Source organism: Gopherus flavomarginatus, chromosome 19 (genome assembly GCF_025201925.1).
Source record: "Gopherus flavomarginatus isolate rGopFla2 chromosome 19, rGopFla2.mat.asm, whole genome shotgun sequence".
NCBI lineage: Eukaryota > Metazoa > Chordata > Testudines > Testudinidae > Gopherus > Gopherus flavomarginatus.
Genome location: NC_066635.1, coordinates 21,881,908 through 21,897,104, shown reverse-complemented (window position 1 = coordinate 21,897,104; position 15,197 = coordinate 21,881,908). Strand labels below are relative to the sequence as shown.

The 15,197-nt window shown below is 42.7% G+C and overlaps 1 protein-coding gene across 4 annotated transcripts; it reads right to left on the bottom strand.

Annotated features, from left to right (window-relative positions):
- Positions 1–21: 21 nt before the first annotated feature.
- LOC127037612 (uncharacterized) lies at positions 22–14,985 on the bottom strand. Of its 4 annotated transcripts, XR_007770432.1 has the most exons (5): positions 14,925–14,985; positions 5,894–6,161; positions 5,407–5,699; positions 2,259–4,685; positions 22–829 (listed from the first exon to the last, which is right to left on the bottom strand). XR_007770432.1 is itself a non-coding variant. In XM_050929577.1 (3 exons), exons 1-2 carry the CDS (start codon positions 13,150–13,152, stop codon positions 6,129–6,131), a joined length of 720 nt encoding a protein of 239 aa, XP_050785534.1. In that variant the 5' UTR covers positions 13,153–13,207; the 3' UTR covers positions 22–829; positions 5,894–6,128. The 4 variants fall into 4 exon arrangements, 3 of the variants coding, with proteins under 3 accessions (XP_050785534.1, XP_050785533.1, XP_050785532.1); XM_050929577.1 differs by lacking the exons at positions 2,259–4,685; positions 5,407–5,699; positions 14,925–14,985 and adding an exon at positions 12,466–13,207; XM_050929576.1 differs by lacking the exons at positions 22–829; positions 5,407–5,699; positions 14,925–14,985 and adding an exon at positions 12,466–13,207 and having other exon boundaries at positions 2,796–4,685.
- Positions 14,986–15,197: the final 212 nt, after the last annotated feature.

Genomic DNA, 15,197 nt, shown 5'->3' with positions numbered 1-15,197 from the left:
TGAGCTTTGTACAGTACTTCACACATGCTGGTTAAAAGCAGGAAATAAACTGAGTATTTTTGCCCACAAGAAGAAAAACTTCCTCACCTCCCAGTGGAAAAACTACAAACAGCCTAGACACTGAGGCTTCCTAGCTGGCCCCAAACAACACACAGAAAACTCTCTGTAGGATTTCACTGCTTGCTCCCCATCTCTAATCCTAATTGATCTTTTGGAGGCTCAACTGCTTGGTGAAATGCCCCATAGCATCCTTCTCCTGTGGGGCTTGCCTGGGAGAGAGACTGTCACAGCTACTAACACAGCTACTCAGGTTGCTCGATATAAGTTTTCAGTCATCACGTGGTCTGTAGCACTGACATAGAAATATGGTTTTACTGATAAATAGATTTTATCTTAATTGTTATAATGTCCAAAATTACGGCATTCATTGTGTTTTGGTTATTGGATGGAATCTATCGTCAACTCCCTGAGAAACAATCACTCACCAAAAATTAACGTGCATTATGCTAATATAGATATAAAATATAGGAGGATATGGTTTGCACAACAGTTAGTCAGGTTCCTATTTATCTGTGCTGACATAATACAATTTGCAAGAGAAAAGAAGAGTATAAATATCTATATCTACTTTGAGAAGTAAATAGTATATTTACTTGCAACTTTCCACTTTACAGTTCAAAGCAAAAGCAGAAGGAATCTGACTTGCAGTACAAGAGTATATACATACAACAAGAACTGAAGAAACCAACATCTCTTCAGACATCAGATTAATCTACTGATGTGTTGCTTTCTTCAGGTTCCCTTTTTCCCACCACATCTCTCCTTGAACCTGGAAAAGAAATGTTGTGAAGGCAAAACTGCTAGTATGAGAAGAACAAGCCAATTTTCTCTGTTAAATTTGGAGGAAGGAGTCAGTTGAAGTCAAAGGTTTGGGTTTGTTTTCAGTGAAATTGACCAAAAAAAGGTACAAATAATTACGAGATCAGGAGAACAAAATGCTATCCAAGAACCACCTAAATTTGCAAATTAACTTATAGATTTCTTTTAATTTTTGCATGTATCTTCAACAAATAACCACCACAAATACTGAAATTATTCTCATTGGCAGCACTTTACTTAACATGGCAAAAACAGCCATATACTGTACTTGTAACTCCGCAGTTCTGTAACAACTACAGAACCCATACCATGGGTGAAATCCTGTCTCCATTTAAGCCAATGGGAATTTGCCATAGATTTTAATGGGGTCAGGTTGTCACCCACTGTAACTAACTACTATCATCATAAGAGAAGAACTACCCAAAGTGACTTAGAACTTGCAGTTTTCACATCTCATCAGAACACACATGCTTTACCAGGCAGAAATAACTTTCACTGTCTTTTAATATTATGTTAACTACTATAGGCCCAGTCCTGAAGTTCAGTTAAAATTCCTTTTGAAGTCACTGGGAGTTTTGCGTGAACAAAGATGTCAGGATTTGGCCCCTGTGTAATTATAAACCACAGTGCTCCTCTGTTTAACACCAGGCTTGTCTTGGATATTGTTCACTTGGTAGCTAGTGTTACTCTACTCTGCTTGTAAGTCCACTGGAATGATTACTGAGGTTTAAGGCAGTAAAAAGTTACCCTACAGTTAAAAATGGCCTCAGCCACCTCTTTTCTTTTCCTTTGCAAGGGGGACAGGCTCTTCGTTTGTGTTTATCAGTGTGTTACTCCAGTTGGTTTTGTTCACTTCATTCACACTCTTCATTTTAAACAAACATATAAAGAGGAAGCTTACAAATATGAGGTTTATTTGTATTCATATAAAAGCTGGGTTCAGCCTGGCCAAGTTCCATATAAATCTAGTGAGGGGGTGCCTCAGAAGGTGCAGACTTGCAATGCATATCTGAAACTATGGAGAATTTCACCATTAATGTGAGCCTCTGTTAAACGCAACCCCCTTCCAACTCTATCTGTTGTCACAGGGGGCAGCAGGCCACAGCACCAGCGCTGGTGCTGTGGCCTACTGCCCTCCTCTGGTATCTTTGATGGAGGGATTATCTTTACTTCCACTGTCTTTGCAGGGCCCATTGACCCTTAAAGCCCTCAGTTGCCTTCAGGTGTGCATGTCTTATAAGCTGCGTCAGGGAGCCGCAGACCTTGGGCCCATCACATGTAGGCATAATGAAATAATTTAATCAAGGTTTTATTAAACATGTAAAGTCACTTTGGTTTCTAGAGGTCTCACTGTACCCACTGTAAGCAAGTTCTCTCACCTTCCTTTTTATCAGGTATATCCAATTAGTGTACTGGGCCAAATTTTTTTTCTTTGGAGCCATTTTCTCCAGAACACTGGCAAACTTATTTCCAGATCCAGTGCGGTCATGGCTTTCTGGAAAACAGTTACCATGTAGAGTCAACATGATGGCAAACAATGAATCATTCAGGGTATGCTCTAGCATGTGGCTGTTACTGCAGCATGTTCTCACTGCCTGAAGATCTTTCTATCGGCACAAAATTTTCTAAGTTTTGAAAGTTTGGAGCGGGGTATTAGTACTCTTGCAGTGGGATTTTCCAGTCGGTGCTCTTAACTCTGCTCACACTGAAGTTAATAGTAATACACCCTGTCAGGGTTTCCTCCCCACTCTAAACTCTAGGGTACAGATGTGGAGACCCACATGAAAGACCCCCTAAGCTTATTTCTACCAGGTAACAAAACTTTTCCAAGGCACAAATTCCTTCCTATCTTAACCAAGTGATTACAAAGTGAGCACAGATCAACCCGCCTGGGTTTTTAGGACACTGAAAAACAATCAGGGTCTTAAAAGAAGTTTATTTAAAAAAAGATAAAAGAATCACCTTTGTAAAATTAGGATGGAAGATAACTTTACAGGGTAACAGAAAGATTTTAAACACAGAGGATTTTCTCTGTAGGCAAAACTTTAAAGTTACAAAAACAGGGATAAACCTTCCTTTTAGCACAGGAAAAATTCACAAGCTAAAACAAAAGATAATCTAACGCATTTTCTTGCTATTACTTACTATTTCTGTAATATTAGATGCTTAGTTCAGATAAGGCTTAGGGAGATGTATTTTTCCTGCCCTGGCTCCTCGCTGACTGGGAGAGAACTAAGGAACACGAAAACAAAAACCTTCCCCCCACAGATTTGAAAGTATCTTTTCCCCTTGTTGGTCCTTTCGGTCAGGTGCCAACCAGGTTATCTGAGCTTCTTAACCCTTTACAGGTCAGGAGGAATTTTATGCTACCCATAGCTGTATGTTTATAACACACCCACTGACTATAAGAACGGCCATACTGTGACAGACCAATGGTCCACTTAGCCCAGTATTCTGTCATCCAACAGTGGCCAATGTCAGGTGCTTTAGAAGGAATGAACAGGATAGTTTCGAGTGATCCATCCTCTGTAATCCAGTTCCAGCCTCTGGCAAGCTGGAGGTTTAGGTACACCCATAGCATGGGGTTGTGTTCCTGACCATCTTGCCTAATAGCCATTGATGGGCCTATCCTCCATGACCTTACCTACAGTGGGAGCAGCATTAGGCCATTGTTTGAGAGCATTTGAAAATCCCACTTATAAATGTACAAATGTAAGCAATGTTAAGTATTCTCTAGCATGAACTTCTACCTTTTTAAAAAGCACTTCATACTTACACAGCCAACTTCACATGGAGAAATGGTGACATCTATTTACCACTTAAGGCACTTGCAGATGCATGATTATTATTGATACTCTATGGGCATACACTAGTACTTTAGATCTTGTCTATTAAAGGAAATTACTCTGTATCCGGTTTGGATAATACGGGCTCAATGGATGTGTTGTGTCTCTCTAGTGTCATGTTGTATAGCTTCTATTCTGAGACAGTTCTGGGGTCTTGCTATGATGTAGCCATTTCCAGGAATTTATTTGTTTAAAAGTTTTGTTACCTGTAGTAGCAAAATGAACTAGGCATTTAATTTTTTTCAGTTCTTTGGGAGGTGGAAGAAAAGTATGAAAGGAGTGAGGTAGATGAAACAACAGTATATATGCAATATTGTGTATTTTCTGTCATATTACAATAGCTTGTCACTGATTTTGAACTGATTGAAAGCAAGAGCCTCACCTGGAGCCTCCAGATTTTCACACTTTCTTGGCACACTCTGCTGACTGTCTCCCCTATCAGCGGGATCAGCATGTTTAAGAGGAGCACAAAGGTGAGTATCACATAGAACAGGGGTAGGCAACCTATGGCACGTGTGCCGAAGGTGGCACGCAAGTTGATTTTTCAGTGGCACTCACACTACCCGGCTCCTGGCCACCAGTCAGGGAGGCTCTGCATTTTAATTTAATTTTAAATGAAGCTGCTTAACATTTTAAAAACCTTATTTACTTTACATACAACAAGAGTTTAGTTATATATTATAGACTTATAGAAAGAGACCTTCTAAAAATGTTAAAATGTATTACTGGCATGCAAAACCTTAAATTAGAGTGAATAAATGAAGACTTAGCACACCACTTCTGAAAGGTTGCTGAAGATGAGGACAAGCATGAAAACCTCACGGTACTTGAAATCCTTATGCTCTGAGAGGTCACCGGGGCCTAAGGTAAGCTTGAAGAGCTCAAACACTGCAGTGTGAAAGCTTTGAAATGGGCTATACAGTGTGTCCTGGGGACAGTCATTCATCAGAGAAGCAAGAGCTGCAGGGTAAGAGAAAATCAGAGAAAAGAGACAGGAAAATCATTAAACTGATAGGGAAGATAATACTGAATTTTTGGTGTGTGAGCAACAGATACCGGGTACCATATTCATTTCATCATACAAATTTAGACTTGATTTTTGTCAGTTATTTTCTGATAATGCAAATTTAGTTATCACTTTGGCATATGTTGCACATAACTATGTAACGGTTGATGACAATGTATGAAAACCTAAAATATTTACTTCAGTATGCTCAGGAGTATAATATTTCTCTATATTAGTGAAAGGTTGCATATCTTATTTGTTATTGCACTAACAATTGATCCTATTGGAAACTGTCCCAGTAAGGAAGTTCATTCATATCTAAGTTTGCTGTTAAAGATCAGCTCACAAACAAATTAGTTCAGTGCTTATTTGTTGTTCATAATTACACGTGCTTTGTGTTATGCTTGCAGCAATAACAGTGATCAAGCATCTAGCCTATAAACTCTTTTGTGGGTATTACACATAGCACACGATTGAGACTTTTGTTTTAAATATGAAAAAAGAATGTCCCTTTGAGTACATATAGGAGAAAAATACTTGGTCTTATCAACTACATGATTCTAAGGAAAACTGAAACTAATAATGATGGTGAAGGACACTTTAAAAAGATATCCTTTTATAGATAACTTAGAGATGCACCTTTGTTTTCAGAAGTCACAATATATTGAGCCCTACCAAGGGAATGACACTGATTTATCCGAGAGGATCAGGACTGGATTATACAAGGAGCTTATCCTCCTTTATTTTCATAGATGCCATACAAAAGAAGTAGAGTTACACTGGTGTAAAATGGATTGGACAATCAGGCCTTCATTCTTTATATGCTGATTTTTTAAAAACAGTATTGATCTTTGCATAAAGTTCAGTTCCAGTCACATTGCTATATTATGCCCATCAGTGTGGTATCTGGGTGCCATGGCATGTATTGTGGCCACTGTGTTTCCCAGGCCATGTAGCACCGTATATTGCTATAGAGAAAAGAGAGGAGAATTTGGTTAGGCTTCTTGTGCAAGAGAAAGGTGATATGAATGTTAGCACTAAGGAATTATTCTTCCAATTAAAGAAAGGCAGAGATGACTGCTTGTATTTTGGTAAGTGCAATACCTTTACACACAGTTTCCCATTATAAAGTAAATGTTTACAATTGTAAAGTAGAACACACCTTAACAGAGGCACAATACAGTTATGCAGTCCAGAAAATAGTGCTTGTAGATGGTTTTCAACAAACAATAGTCAACCACAACTGAAGGAGGATTGGGACCAAGTCCAGGGGGTCAGGCGGCAGATATGGAGGAAGCAGGAGGACATCTCTAATTAGGCACTCTCCTCAATGCTACTAGCAACTCATACAAGGGGTAAGAGTTTGATGTTAGTAGAATCTCTCTTTGAGATTTTCTTCAGTTTCTTTCCAACACTCCTTTCTTGGAGGGCTAAGACAGGGAAACCAAAAAGAAGAAGAATGGGTCAGTTTCTTTACATTTCCCTGGCTTGAACATGTTTTTCTTTCATATTTCTTAACACTGTCTATAAGAACTTCACGTATGGCTGGGAAGAGCAGCAGACATACAACAAATGCCTCTAGTGGTTTCTTACATGATTCATTCCCTGAGATTGAATAGTTTTTTTTAAATGTAGATTTGTTTGTAACAGTATTGTCTTCTTCAGGTAAATACCCACTCTCCCTGTCTACTTGCATCATAGAAGTAGAGCTAGTATGATTCCTCTTTGAACATAACTGTTCAGATTCTGCTGCCCTGAAGTCCCAAGGGAACACAGTCTCCAAAGAAGGACTCACTTCCCTACAGCTAGCTGTAAAGGATGGCAAAAGCCAGATAAAGCCCAGAGGATCACAGAATGAAAATGGCAAAACATAAGCAATACACCACATTTTTGGTTGACCATTTCTAATATACATATTGCAGCCTTTGTCTGAAACAAAAACAACATGTCAAGGTGGATGACAAATACTAGCTCCAGTGTATTTCATTTGGAAGAGGCTTAAGTCTGGCTTTAGCTTTTCTTTTACCACTCCAATCCCATCAGAGTTTATTAGAGAGAGTCACATTCCACATGTCTTCTAAACCAGGGCTATTATTAAGTCTTATTCTGTTATAAAGAAGTAAGACCTATGCAGTGTAACTACTCATCTTTCTTTTTCAGCTTCTCATTCTGTTCTAAAATATTGAAACAGCTCTTTATCTAATGTATCCTATATCCTTACATCATGTATCATTTATTCATCTTTCAGTGTATTCATTTCTCATATTCACATAGATGACTCAGTTTTGCAAAGAAAACAGTAGGAATTCTCAGTTTCTGTTAGTGCAAATGACCTGGGGGTGAAAATGCTGTATCAGAAAAATAGCAAAATTTGTTGTTTTATTCTGTTCTTTTTCCTTCTTAAAAGATCTTTCAGCACATTTGAGGAAGGGAAATTCCCTATCAAGACAGTGAAGGTCTAGTCCTTCAATCATTTGTCTAGGCAGTCTGTGAAATGGGCATATGGCCCCATCTGGTGTTCTTTCTTACCAGAAGTGAACGCAGTGGGCCATTTTAATGAGCTGCAGACATTTAATATTATCACCCATTCACTTCAAAACTATTAAGATTTGCAAAACTACTGTTACAAAAAGATAACAGTATTTGAGAACAATCTTACTTTTCACTGGAAAACAAACTGTCCATGTTTTATAGATTCACATTAACATGGTTCCCTGAACAAACTGAATGTCAGTATGGTTCACTCTTCCTTGAACTCTCAAGATGGAAAACTACCTGTTCATTAGGAAGCTGCAGTGATTTTCCCATCCCTTTCCTGGTGTGTGTTAGTGATTTTGTCTTTCCCTGCATGTGCTGCCTCTCTGATGAGTGAGCATCCCCAGGACACACCATGCAGCCCACTTCACAGCTTTCAAACTGCAGCCCTGGAGCTCTTCAAGCTTATCTTAGAACTCAGGGAACCTTTTTAGGATGTGAAGATTCCAAGGTAGAGTGAAGTTTTTAAGTTTTTCCTGGTCTCCTATGTAATATTCTCCTTTGTACTCCTCTTAAGCATGTGTTCATGGGGGAGACAGTCAGCACAGAGTCCCAAGAAAGTGGAATAATATAGAGGCTCCAGGTGAAGCTCTTTCCTTGATTAACTAGATTGTCCTAGTTAATATAAACACTGTAGCAGTAAGTCACAACTGCAACTGCACCTTGTTAGTTTTGAATGCTTTCCACAATCCTTGTCTGTTAGTTCTGTTTTTATTTGTTAAAATATTATTAAAAAACAATAACACTAGGGCCTAGATCCTCAAAGGTATTTAGTTGTCTAATTTCCAGTGGTGTTCAGTTAAAGTCTAGCCCATGCACTAGGGAGCAGAAATTGTTACCACCCAATACTGCCTCTGGGAAATACATTGTTTGGGGTGGGGGCAGGTCTCTGGCCAGTTGCTAGGGGGATTTTACATCAGAAACTATCATGGCAGCTGGCACTCTTATTTGCAACCTCAGCAGAGAGTGCAAGCACCACAGCCACAATTCACAAAACTCTCAAGCACATGAAGTGCTTTGCTGAGTTGAGATAGACTTAAACACACATTTTTGACTTCACCAAAAATTCTGAAAAAATTCATTTTTGGTTTTCCCTAAACTATTCTCCCTCTCTCCTCCCCCCAAAAAAATTGACAGCAAACTGGAAAATCTGTTATTCGGACAGTTCTAAACAGATCCATTGGTTCTGACAAATTCTTTATGCTTTACATTTGAAGGAAGGCTTGACATTTACAAAATGAAGTAAATAATGCACCTCTGGTAAGTGGCCACTGGGTGACACTTCCTCACTGCAGAGAGCTAGTCCAGTGCTCTTTCATAGGATTGTGTGCCTATGACAGATTTTGAGAGCATCTTCATCTGTCTTTCCTTGCTTTTGTGTTATATTTTATACTATATTGGCTTGTTTTTCTCTTCTTGTGGCGTTGTTGCAGTTATATGAATATATGAGACTAGTTCTTTGAGTCCTAGAGAGCTTTGACTATATAGGATCTGGAAAAAAATCTGCCAAAGTCCTTAAAAGAATGGTTTCATAAAGGAAAGACAGGTCTGCGGACAGCAATTCCTGGCCCCAGGGAAGAACAGACAATGGGACCCCTAGAAAGGGATGTGCCCACCCAGCTGCCTTCGCCACTGCCGGTACCACCTCACACATGTCTAGGAGCCAGGGACAGATTAAACTTTTGTAGGCACGGGTGCCAAACATATTTGTGGGCCCCCATGGAGGCAATGGAGCATGGTGCAGGGAGGTCAGTACCCAGAGCAAGGGGCCAGCCAGGGGCAATGGGGCATGGCATGGAAGGGGTAGCCCCGCTCTGCCCAGCCTAGTACGAGGGCACTGTTTACAGATCGGCAGCTGCCAGACGCACACTGGCCCACCTAGCCCTATGCTGCCAGAGTGCCCCTTCCCTTCTGGGGTTGGCCCATGCCGTGCCACACAGCCCCCCCACCCAACACCTCCCAATTCCCTATGCCCAGCCTCCCAGAGGCCCATTATGTCAAGTGCCCCCCCCGCCCACAGCCTCACCACAACTGCCTAGCACCCCAACACACACAATCTCCCACACTCTGCACTACCCAGTGACCTTCTCCACAGCCCCACCACTACAACTACATAGCACTCCACACAGACCCTCCCCCACTGCCCAGGACCCCAACACACACAGGATGCCCCCACTGCCCAGCGCCCCCCACCCCTCACAGCCCAGCACCTCCCCACAGAGACCCACTCTCCCATGCCTTGCCCCCTGGCCACACTCACCAGCCCTACTGAGCCAGTGCAGTGCAGGGGTTCCCCCACCAGCACAGTCCTAGGGGGCAGAACAGCTGAAACTTGGGAGCACAGAGCAGTCCCATCCCCTGGGGCCCCACACAGCCCTACTTGCCTGATGCTGGGGCCCGCGGTGGAGAGGAAGCATTTTCTTGCAGGGGCAGTGCGTGGCAGCCACTGACTTCCCCAGTCTACTGCTTCTGCAGAGCAGGCCCTGTGGCTTGCCTGTGTGATTTAAAATGGCCCGAGGCTCCTGGCTGCTGCTGCTACCATGGCAGCAGTGGTGGCCAGGGGCCCCCAGCCCCCTTTAAATTGCCTGGGCCCCTGGGCAATTGCCCCCTTTGACCTACCTCCTGTCAGCGGGCCTGAGGAAAGATTATAGATAACAAACTAGTTGCCTTTACTCTGAGGGGCAGGGAGAGCTAAGAAGATGTTTAAGGTGGGCATTTTGAGTTTCATAACATTAAGAAGATTTAATTGCCTGGAGGTTCCAACCAAGATCAGGGGCCCATAGTACATATATAGTAAGAAACAGTGTTTGCCTTGAAGAATTTACAATCTATGTAGACAAGACAGACAAAATGTGAGATGAAGAAAGTATGACTCTCATTTTACAGATGGCGACCTCAGCCATAGTTGAAGTGATGGGCAGGGCACAAAGGAAGTCTGTGGCAGAGCCAGAAATTGAATCCAGGTCTCCTGACTTCCAGGCCAATGCCCTGATGACAACACCATCCTTCCTATCATGCATATGCTCATAAAGGCCATGTGGCATATCAGATGAGTGGCAGACAGTTGTGGAAGTGACTCCACAGTGTCTGTGCTACAAAATGACTATTGGAACCAGAAACTGTGCTAGTAATCATATAATCGTAGTAATTGTGATAGACTGTGATGTCACAAACACAGGATTATTTATGGGCTTGATCTGGCAAACACTTGATATACAGAATTGCTGACAGGAGTGGACCCTGTGGCTATAGATGAGGCAGAAGGAAAAAAGAAAATGGGCTAAGAGAATGAAAGTTCTTATTACACCATAAATACTAATAAGAAAGGAAATTAATAAAATGATTGGCCAAAGAATTCATGAAGATCATGTGTCACATATACAGATGCAAGAAGATTTAACATATTTCTGATATTGACTGTACTATACAGAGCCCTAATCTTATTGCTAATATCAGTGCAAATTCTGCCTTGATTTGTATCTACTGCAGCCTCCATAGAAGTTATTGTACTTGCATTGGTAAATCAGACTAGAATTTAACCCTGAGTCTTTAATTCTCATGTAAACATACTACTTTCTGCTTCAAAGTGCTTTTAAAAAATCTATACAGATGTGTTACTGTATTTTTTAATAAAAATGTGATTTATACTAAAACTCACGGTGAACACATACATTAATATAATGCCATGTTTAAAAATTTAAATACCTTAAAGTTGTGTAATAAGGAGTTTATTGCCAACATCGTCTGGGAAAGCAAATGCAAAGTTCTCACTTTAAAAAAAGTAAGCTACTGCTAACCATACCATGTGATCGCTCCTTTTCTTCTATGGCCCTATTCAGCTGAAATAAATTTTTCACAGGTTCTGGCCTTGAAAACTCTACTGGCTTCCACTTGACACCCTTGCACGTTAATGCTGATTCAGTAGGCAAAATCTTTATGTGCTGTGAATTGCTTACTTCATCTTTCTTTAGCCACATTCAATAAATTGTTTCAGAAAATGAAGATTGTGTCCCTCCTATTTTAGTCTAAGGAAGGTAACTCCGCTGGAAGATGTGTTGATCCTCCAATGGACAGAACATAATGACGTACTTGTATGGGGAAGGGCTGACCTACCATGCATGAGAACGACACCTCAAAGGCAAATACATACCAAGATAGTACGTGTCTACTCTAAGAATAGGTATTCCCAGGCTCTGCATCCTGATGTTCCCAACTAGCTAAGCAGACATTTTAGCCAGTATAGAATCATAGAAGATTAGGGTTGGAAGAGACCAAAGGTGGTCATCTAGTCCAACCCCCTGTAGGACCAACCTCAACTAAATCATCCCAGCCAGGGCTCTGTCAAGCCGGACTTAAAAAACCTATAAATATGGAGATTCCACCACCTCCCTAGGTAACCCATTCCAGTGCTTCACCATCCTCCTAGTGAAATAGTGTTTCCTAATATCCAGCCTAGACCTCCCCCACTGCCACCTGAGCCCATAGCTCCTTGTTCTGTGATCTGCCACCACTGAGAACAGCCGAGCTCCATCCTCTTTGGAACCCCCCTTCAGGTAGTTGAAGGCTGCTATCAAATAAGCCCAATTCCCTCAGCCTCTCCTCATAAGTCATGTGTCCCAGCCCCCTAATAATTTTCGTTGCCCTCTGCTGGACTCTCTCCAATTTGTCCACATCTTTTCTGTAGTGGGTGGCCCAAAATTGGACATAGTACTCCAGATGTGGCCTCACCAGTGCTGAATAGAGGGGAATAATCACTTGCCTCAATCTGCTGGCAATGCTCCTACTAATGCAGCCCAATATGCCGTTAGCCTTCTTGGCGTCAAAGGCACAGTGTTGACTCATATCCAGCTTCTCGTCCACTGTAATCCCCCGGTCCTTTTCTGCAGAACTGCCTCTTAGCCAGTCAGTCCCCAGCCCGTAGCAGTGCATGGGATTCTTCCATCCTAAATGCAGGACTCTGCACTTGTCCTTGTTGAACCTTATCAGATTTCTTTTGGCTCAATCCTCCAATTGTCTAGGTCACACTGGACCCTATTCCTACTCTCCAGCATATCTACCTCTCCCCCTAGCTTAGTATCATCCGCAAACTTCCTGAGGGTGCAATCTATCCCATCATCCAGATCATTAATGAAGATTTTGAACAAAACTGGCCCCACTTGATACCACTTGCCAACTAGATATCGAGCCATTGATCACTACCTGTTGAGCTTGACGATCTAGCCAGCTTTCTATCCACCTTCTAGTCCATTCATCCAATCCATACTTTTTTAACTTGCTGGCAAGAATACTGTGGGAGACCATAACAAAAGCTTTGCTATAGTCAAGATATATCATATCCACCGCTTTTCCCATATCCACAGAGCCAGTTATCTCATCATAGAAGGCTATCAGGTTGGTTAGGCATGACTTGCCCTTGGTGAATCCATGTTGACTGTTCCTGATCACCTTCCTCTCCTCCAAGTGCTTCAAAATGGATTCCTTGAGGACCTGCTCCATGATTTTTCCAGGGACTGAGGTGAGGCTGACCAGTCTGTAGTTCCCCGGATTCTCCTTCTTCCGTTTTTTAAAGATGGGCCCTATATTTGCCTTTTTCCAGTCGTCCAGGACCTTCCCTGAGTTTTCAAAGATAATGGCCAATGGCTCGGCAATCACAACAGCCAACTCTCTCAGCACCCTCAGATGCATTGGATCCGGAACCATGGACTTGCACATGTCCATAGGCACAGGAAGGGGAGTGAGAGGAGGAGAGTGGTTTCTAACAAATTTTCTTTTCCCCCTTTGGTTGTCCTTTGGAGGTACCATTGAACTTTGCCACAATATTTTCCATGACCCACCTCTTTTTTCTGATAACAGGATAATCACATGCAGAATCCAGATCAATTCCATGGGCTCAGGGAGCCTCTTTAATATAACATTTGTATCTTATTGTCATTGACCAGGATCCTATGACATTACCTTGTTCTTGCCAGAAGTGCAATTATTAAATCTAAAATCCATGTATCACTTGACAATTATGTTTCTGTTACATAGTATCTTCACTGGGTGTTTACCTCAGTGGAGTTGTATTTAATTGCACCTTAAGTGGTTACACCTTAAATACTTGGTTATTTGCACCAAGTTAAATAAATGCCAGCTAAAATCATCCCTTATTTTAAAGTGGCTGCAGCTAACATGACTGGATCATAACTATCACCACGACTAGTGATAACTGCCAAGAAGTATTTGAAGAGTGGAAACAAACGAGGGAGAAGAACTGTTCTGAGATTAAATTAAGATATGGAAAATTTAGGCTGAATGTTATTAAAACCTTTTTCATAGTGTGCTCCATTAGGCTATAACATAGTCTCCCAAGGGGAATGATAGAAGCAGGGCCGGCTCCAGGGGTTTTGCTGCCCCAAGCAGCCAAAAAAAAAAAGCCGCGATCACGATCTGTGGCAATTCAGCGGGAGGTCCTTCGCTCCGAGCCGCCGAATTGCCACCGAATACCTGAAAGTGCCGCCCCACTCTGGAGTTGCCGCCCCAAGCACCTGCTTGATAAGCTGGTGCCTGGAGTCGGCCCTTGATAGAAGCACCATAACTTTAAGACATTTTAAATTAGGCTGAAAAAAGTACTAGAAAATATCTGGTAGGGAACAATCCTATATTGCCTAAGGGATGGACTAAATGAGCCAATGGAACTTTTCACTCTCGAATGTATCTATGATTCTGTGAAAAACCACATCATTATTAATAATAATACCTAGCACTTAAGTAGCCCTTTCCACCTACACAGCACTGTAAAAACATTAGCCAATTAATATCCAATAAGATCAGCAGAAAATTTTGAGGTTACACAATCATTGTGTAAGTGGGGGAGTGGTTTCACAATTGTGGGGAACTTTTCTGGCTTATACACTACCCCGCTGAAATTGGCTAGTGAAAGGATCTGAGTCCTTGCTCCCACTCCTTTTACCCAGGCCAGCCTGACACTCTCCTGTATGGCAGAATCCCTGTAATCCCAACAAGGCTGGGTCCAGGATTCCTGGGTGACCAACCCCCAATCTTATCATGGTCATTTAGGACAGGGGCTAGGGTGACTCCACTCCAGGGTACTCTCTCTGCCCTGGAGACGTCCCTGACCCATTGATCATTGCATTTTCTTTGAACTGTATGCAATTTATTAAACAGGAACCAATTAAAAAAACTAAGGAAAAAATGGGAAAGGTTAAAGGAAAACACATAACCCCGCCCCGGGGGCACAGGGACACCACAAGCAGCTGTCTCTGGAACGTCAGGGCAGTTCACAGTCTGTTCCTCACAGGTCCCAGGCCCTGGCTGTGCTGCAGGGATGCTGTGGGTCAGGCGATGGCCACATGCCCTCAGGCGCTAGATGGCAGGGCCCTTCTCCCCAGCATTGCCCCTCCTGTCAGGGTTACGAGCCCCCTTCAAGTTCGGCCTGCACGGCCTCTTGGCTGGGGGCGCCTCCTTGCGCTGGGCCCCCTGACCAGCGTCCCCCTCTTTGCCCAGCTGCTCAGCGCACCTGGCGCCAGCTCCAGCCCCAGCTCCACTCTGCCAACGCGCTGCTGCTCTGCCTCCAGCTCAGCTCTCTGGGCAGCTCCTCTGGCCGGGGTGGCTCACTCCCCAGCTCAGCTCAGGCTCCTGCCCTCACCTCACCTCACCTCAGCCCCCCTCTGGACTAGGCAGCTCCAGCTCACACGGAGGACGGGACCCCCAACCTCCTGACTCCTTCATTGGCCGGCCTGCTCTGTCAATCAGGCTGACCTAGAGCGTTGGCCTCTCCCCATTGGCCCTGAGAACTGTTATTCTCAGGGTCCTGATTTCTCATTGGCCTTTCCCCTTTCTTCTGGTGCTGAGAGGTGGCCAATCAAAAAAACCCACTGAGTGTCAGTAAGGGACCAACAGTCCCCTAATGGTTGTACATTTCAGAATGA